Source organism: Cryptotermes secundus, unplaced genomic scaffold (genome assembly GCF_002891405.2).
Source record: "Cryptotermes secundus unplaced genomic scaffold, Csec_1.0 scaffold1003, whole genome shotgun sequence".
Taxonomy (NCBI): Eukaryota; Metazoa; Arthropoda; class Insecta; order Blattodea; family Kalotermitidae; genus Cryptotermes; species Cryptotermes secundus.
In genome coordinates this window covers 465,772-472,785 of record NW_019733847.1, presented here as the reverse complement: position 1 = coordinate 472,785, position 7,014 = coordinate 465,772, and the positions used below count along the sequence as shown (strand labels likewise).

Sequence of the window (7,014 nt, the reverse complement as noted above, 5' to 3'; positions counted from 1 at the left end):
TCTTGATAACACTAAAAATTTATTTGTTCAACCTCATACAACCTAATTACAGACTTATGTGAACAAATCTTCAATCTACTTTATTCAAAGATTCTACAATTTCACTGCATGATGCAACATCAATGGGTAATGCACCATCTACGTCAGTAACATTAGGGTCTGCCCCATTATCCAAAAGAAATTGGACAACATCTGCATGTCCACAGGAAGCTGCATAATGCAATGCTGTCTGTCTGTCTCCATCCTTCATGTCAACATTCACCATTACATCATTAACCAAACATTTTAACACTGCAAGATTTCCTCGATCAGCTGCCCAATGAATGAGCCCCATTCCTTCTGAATCTATAATATTAGGATCGGCTAATGAAGACTTCTGAGAAAACTCCTGAACTTTTTCTACGTTACCCTCTTTTACCCAATCAAAAATTGTTTTATCTGCATCATCTAAATGCTCATCTGTGTTGGACAAACGGCTAACCGCAACCCAACCATTTTTCCCACCATTACCTCCATTTCCTTCTGAACTTAAACTTGCCTCTCTCCAGCCATGATCTAGCTCTGAAATTAGCTGTATGTAACTTTTCATTGCAGCCTCACACGTCATATCTCCTAACACACGCCATGCTTCCCACTTCTGCTTGGCTTGCATCTCATACCAGCAGGGTTTAGGAGTATTACATGGTCCCTCTGTAGCCTGCTTATAAAATCCATATAGCTCTAGAAGGTGCTTACTTTCTAACTTACCAATGATTGATTTTAAATGATTTGCAGCCTTTTCAAACATATCTGACAGTTCAGATATGTCATAATCTGCTTCTGCCATTCTTAGTTTATAATCAGATTAATCTACTGAACTACAGTACAGTGTACAATTACGTTACTGTAACATTCAAATATTAAGAAATACAATCTGATATTCTAGTAGCAGTCAAGCAAGATTAATTGCCAGCAGGCTGAACTGAAAGCATATTTCCTTCTAACACATGGCTTTGTTTACCTGTAGCATTATCATAACCTCCTTGAGTACTGAAAAGCACAAAACCATAACCTCGCGACATACCAGTGTTACGATCAAACACCACTGTGGCCGAAACCACGTGACCAAATTCTGAGAAGTATGCCTTCAGTTCACGACTACTAATTGTCCATGGCAAGTTACCTACAAAAAGCTTATTAATTGCCCTTGCAGCCATTACTTATATGCGAAAAAATCTTGCCCAAGAGTCAGGTCGTAGAATTAAACACGTGTTATTTCTAAAAGATGGATTGTATGATCATCCATTAACTCATTAATGTCTATCCCTGATTCAGCTCCCAAATTATTGAGAGGAATATGTTCACACCTTAGTTGCCACTTATGAAGCAAATGTTCAATTGACCAATCAGCACTCCTTTCCTGATAGGTACAAAGGAACTTTGCCTGAGGATTTTTTTCTAACAAAAACGCAACTGTAACAATAATATCTTCGAAGAGAGATGGTTCATAAAAGCAGTCTGATCCTATAATAAGATCGATTGGACCCAACGTAAAGATATTTCCTAGAAATAATCCCCAAGTAAGTCCAAGCACGCGAACTTGACTAGGAAGAAGGCCATTCACTTCACAGCACCGTTGCACGTGCTGGAGGCTCTTCGGAAGACTCGCACAATCGGTTAACGTCACAGCAGCTCCACACTTTGCAGCTACAATGCCTGGCAGGGCTGTTCCTGAACCAAGTTCCACTATATGTTTTCCCGGCAGTTCACGTCGGTGTTCCCAGAGAAACCAAGCTAGAACTGGAGCTGAAGGCCACGTGTAGAAACTGTAACTTGCTTGCAGTTGCTGTGAAATTACGAAATTGGAGTTAACTAAACACATAGGTTATTGTAGCATGCGGTATACCTTCCAATGGAAGAATCGATCATGCATATCAATTTTGACTTAATACCTCTGGAATAAACACTTCTAAAGATTCTATGTCGTTTTCTCCGGGCCTGTTACTTCTTGACTTGAAAAGAAACTTCTTTACTTGCTCGGCTACTCCATCGGACATTGGAAGGCATTACAGGAAGTTATAGCGATAAAGACTAAATGTTGAGATAGTAATCTTCCCTCTAAATTGTTCAACATTGTGCTTAATATATATAATTATTAATTTCTTTTATGCTATTTGATATTATATATTTTTATGTTAAGTAAACATATATATTTATTCAGACAATTTGACTGATGTGCGACAGGTAAACATGGCCGTCAAAAGTGAAGTGAAATGTGGAGTTGCAAGGAGAAAATCGTCTCAGGCCGTCACATTCTGTATTAAAGAGGAAAGGAATGCTTCATATAAAAAGGTATACGTTACTTTATATAGAAATTTAACTCAGATATTGTTAATATAATTACAGTGACTGTACATACAAGAATTTACAGCGTCACCATTTATGGACACGGTTGCTTGATACTAGAGAGTAGGTTATTTCAATTTTGAATTTAAAGCACCACATTATCGAATAGACGTTTTTCTTGTCAATTGAACTTATATTTCTTCACGTCTCAAGGTATCCTCAATTCTTCAGAAAGCCGAAACTGATAGAACGGATGAAGAAAAGGAAATGTTGTTCAGCTGTTCAGAACTTGTCAAAGAAGTCACTAGGAGGTGAGAGAAAACTTCGTAAGGGATATGATATATAAAAGTATTTTAATGGTTATTACAATGACATATACTTACATGTCTCACATCTTATAATTAACAATTCCTTGGTTCTCTCTACCAGATGTGGCCCAAATTATTTTTGGAATTTTGTTAACTAACTCGTATATCATTGAAAAGTAAATCCAGTTGGAGAGTACATGACGAATTGAAAGCTTCTTTTCATGAAGATTGTTTATCCGTAATGCAGTGGGAAACATTAGGTATCATTGGATTTGAGATTCTCACAATAGTGACTATTAAGAGTATTGTCTTCTGGGGTGTAATGCTGTGTAATGTGGTAGAAGTTCACTGAAATTTTGGAGGAACGTACTGCCTCCGTCTTCAGGGTTGAACAACATGCCAAACAACTAGCCAGCAAGAAGCAGTTGGCAAACAGAGTGATTTGCAAAATGAAAAACATGTTGGATGTGGCAAATAAAAGAACATAGAGATAACCAATGGGAGCATTGGGAACCTGGATGAAAGTGAAGGTTCCAGACAGAAGGCATGGGAGGAGAGGAGAGAGTAACTGGTTCTCTCTCTTTTTCTCTCTAGCTCTACAGCCCTTTGGACCTTTGGCCACTTTTTCAGTTTCATAATCCTATACACAGTTGGTGAGACTCCTTGGATGGGGGATCGGCCTGTCACAAGGCCTCTACCTACACACAGAGCAACACAAACACAGAACAAACACACACAGACTTCCATGCCTCAAGTGGGATTTGAACCCACTATCCCAGTGTTTGAGTGGGCGAAGATGGCTCATGCCTTAGACTGCATGGCCACTAATCAGCAGAGTAACTGGTACTGGTCCTTAAAAGCTTCTTGCTGGCTCCATGTTTGTCTGACGCTTCAACCCTGAAAATGGAGGCAGTATGCTCTGAAACATCACTGCACTTTTACTGGACTTACTGGACTATGTGAGGTTACATCCCAGAAGATGGCGTTGTTCGCATCAACCATCAACCTTAAAAGTGATTGAGTGTTCCTGCATATCGTGCACACAGCTCTTTCAGAAGACTCAAATTAAGAATGAAAAGAAGTCTTTGTATATACGTGGCAGAGTCATTAAGTTCGTGGAATGTGGTTTTATCGCATCGTGTTACAAGGTATTCACATACACTTATGCAGATCCACATCGGCCCTCAAAATAGTTGCCGTTGGATGCTATGCAAGTCTGCCAACGTTGATATAGCTGTCGAAAATATTGCTGAAACATATTGGCAGTAAATTCCCATACGGCGTCCCTTGTGACATTGACGACCTCCTCGGATGACTGAAATCTATGACCACGTAGCTTTGCTTTCAAGCGGTGAAAGAGAAAGAAATCGCATGGCGCGAGATCAGGTGAGTATGGAGGGTGTGGCAAAATGATGACCTGTTGCCTTGCCAGTTCGTCTTGGACAAGAACACAGCGATGTTCAGGGGCGTTGTCGTGTAGCAACAGCCAATTCTTCCTATGCCAAATGTTTCGCTAGAGGATTTGCCTAGTTTTTGGCAGAACTTGATGTTTGCCCGTTGTTCAAACTGCCACATTTTCAATTTCCGCCGCTTGCATTTAACTGTAGTTCACAATAGAGGTTGTAGTTCTACTTACACTGTTTGCACACAACTGCATCTTGCTGTGATGAGAGATGAACTGACAGGGTATCATATCGTGCCTCTACCTACCCACTGTAGTGCACTGCAAGGACGCTTTGCGGCCATTCCATGAACTTATTGACTGTGGTAGTATGAAACTTAAGTTTGAAGTGGGTCAAGTAAAGTTATAAATATATTATCTGTGTCCACACATGATCATACCTTGAACGATATCATGATAAGTCTTACTTGTAAAAAATGGTAATCAGTGGATCACTACAGATGTTCAGAATTTGTCCCATTTTTAGCTTACTTTCGTAAAGTAAGCTTATGTGGTCTCCTTCCTGTCTTTGTGTTCCCCCCCTATCTCTTCTAGGCAACGGACTCCTCTCCAACAAAAGGAGGGATTGGCCTTTCAGTGTAGGCATTCGGACTGAACAGAGCAGCAGACATCATCATCCTCTCTCTTGCATTGTGATTGAATATTGTCCGTGTTGAGCTTCAGCATATTACATGTTATCGGACCGAGGAGAGAACACCGGATGTAACACCCAACACATTTCTGTTCTCTCGTAGTCATTTATGTGTTTTAGAAATGTGGTCTAGTGGTCAGAGTTCCTGGCTACAGATCCAGAGGTCTGGGTTCGATTTCCAGCACTACCAGATTTTCTGAGAAGTAGTGGGTCTGGAACGCGGTCCACCCAGCCTCGTGAGGATAATTGAGGAGCTATTTGAAGGAAATAGCGGCTCCAGTCTAAAAAACCGAGATTAACATCCATGGGGATCCGTTGCACTGACCACGTTCCCCTGGCAAGAACTGTTGGGAGGCATTGCTTTCTGTGCGGTCCTTGTCGTATCAAAGGAAAGTGGGTCATTAGTTCTTCCCAGAATTTCCTGTTTTGTTTTTGTTACATATTTCTACTTTTTATATATATATGTAATATAAATGTATTTTCAGAGTGGAAAAACGCAAAAAAGTAAAGGAACGACTTCAGGAAATAGAAGATCCACCTGATGTATTAGCAGAAAAGTGTCATAAATTAGCCGAAGCTATAGCAAATTCTACAAATTTGGTGGTGTATACAGGGGCAGGAGTTAGCACTGCAGCATGCATTCCGGACTATAGGGGAACTAATGGCATTTGGACTCTACTGCAGCAAGGGAAGGATATTGGGTGAGTTCAGATTGGAACAGTAAATTTGGTGACTGTTATTCCAAACATTATTCATTGCCTTGAGTTCTCTCCACTTGCAGTGTGTCTTTAGAATCTGAACTTGAAGTGTGTTATTAATAGTAATGTTTGTTGTTACCATTTGGGCCTGATTGATGTCTCATTTAAACTTTTAAATTTAATAAAAATATGTCATTTGTTCTGTTTGATGGACTCTATCACTTTTGCAAGTGATTGCTTTAGAAACCAGATTTATTTTTATTGTGTAATTTCTGTTTTCTATCTGGAGGTTGGTAGAATACTGCAGCCTTGCAAGTTGTAGAAGGCAACGGGAAGGTAACGTGGTTCCTGGGGATTAAACTGGGACACTATGTCACTGGGGGACATAAATACAGAAATCTGGTCATCCAGATTGGGGGGTTGGACGCAAGGCTGACAACCTTACCGCCATCTTTGAGCTGATTGTCTAGAAAATGTGGGAGCTTCAACATCTCACAACCCTATGGGCCTTCACGGCCTGGTACAGGGATAGCTTTACTTACTTTACTGATGCTTTGGTAGGATTCATTTTCTCAGTATACTGTTCATAAAGGAGCTGGGATAGCGCAGTCGGTATAGTGACTGCCTGCAGGCTGGATGACTGAGGGGTCAGAGTTCAAGTCCCAGTATGGTCAAGGGTTTTCACTTCTCCACGTTGTCCAGACCGAATCTGGAGTCCACCCAACGTCCTATACAATGGGTACCAGGAGGTAAAGTGGCAGGGGTGTGAAGCTGACCGCTCACCTCCAGCTATTGCCAAGGTCAAGAAAATGTGGATCTATACATCCACTCCCCCATACCTCTTTATGGTGTAGTGTTTAATTAGTTAAGCACAGGGGTAACTTTACCAACCTTACCTCTACTGTTCATATGAAATTAAGATACAAGGTATCTTGCTTGCTAATGTTGACTACTTGTTTTTAAAACCCTGGCATGTTTTTGTCGTATGAGAACATCATCTGAGGGATGTGCCTAATGAAAAAAAAACTGCAAGTCACATATATAAAACTAAAGAATTATCATTGTCATATACTACATCATGAGATTGGCAGGGCATGTAGCATACATGGAAGCGAACAAGGCGTGCATACAGGATTTTGATAAGAAAGCCTGAAGGAAAAAGACCACTTGGAAGAACTAGATGTACATGGGAGGATAATATTAAAGAGTATCTTAGAGTAAGGGAGTATGGACTTGTCTGGCTGAGGATAGAGACCACTGGTGGGTTTCTGTGAACATGGTAATTAAAATTTGGGTTCCATGAAATTCTGAGTCTGCTGATTGGCTAAATAACTACTGACTTCTCAAGAAATACTTGGTTCTATGCAGTTAAATGGTTGGTTGTATGGATGATTGGTTAGTTAGTGAGTCAGTCAGCCTGTCATATACTACATTTTCCTCTGCTAAATTCAGGCGTGGAACTTTTTACAGGGACCTTGAAACATAGCACCAGTTGTCATGGTTCTGCTCTTAGGAACGTGGTTATTTCTGTGCCTAATCTGTAGCTAGGCATTATTGGATTTATGAAGGTGAGAAGGCTTGAATGGGCTG

General features: G+C 40.4%; 3 protein-coding genes across 3 annotated transcripts in view; 1 reads left to right on the top strand and 2 right to left on the bottom strand.

Moving 5' to 3' along the window:
* On the bottom strand, positions 1–937 carry LOC111868288 (acyl-CoA-binding domain-containing protein 6). Its single transcript, XM_023858816.2, has one exon. The coding sequence runs from the start codon at positions 824–826 to the stop codon at positions 71–73; it is 756 nt and encodes a 251-aa protein (XP_023714584.1). The 5' UTR covers positions 827–937; the 3' UTR covers positions 1–70.
* Positions 938–1,166: 229 nt separating this feature from the next.
* Positions 1,167–2,051, bottom strand: LOC111868289 (methyltransferase-like protein 23). The gene is made up of 2 exons (XM_023858817.2): positions 1,932–2,051; positions 1,167–1,825 (listed from the first exon to the last, which is right to left on the bottom strand). The coding sequence occupies exons 1-2, from the start codon at positions 2,034–2,036 to the stop codon at positions 1,241–1,243; spliced, it is 690 nt and encodes a 229-aa protein (XP_023714585.1). The 5' UTR covers positions 2,037–2,051; the 3' UTR covers positions 1,167–1,240.
* A 171-nt stretch (positions 2,052–2,222) lies between these two features.
* Positions 2,223–7,014, top strand: part of LOC111868291 (NAD-dependent protein deacetylase Sirt7) — a gene marked incomplete in the record, with an annotated part of 12,911 nt that continues 8,119 nt past the window's right edge. The window contains 3 exon segments of the mRNA XM_033752999.1: positions 2,223–2,331; positions 2,539–2,636; positions 5,212–5,427. Of these exon segments, the coding sequence (XP_033608890.1) occupies positions 2,230–2,331; positions 2,539–2,636; positions 5,212–5,427 (416 nt within the window).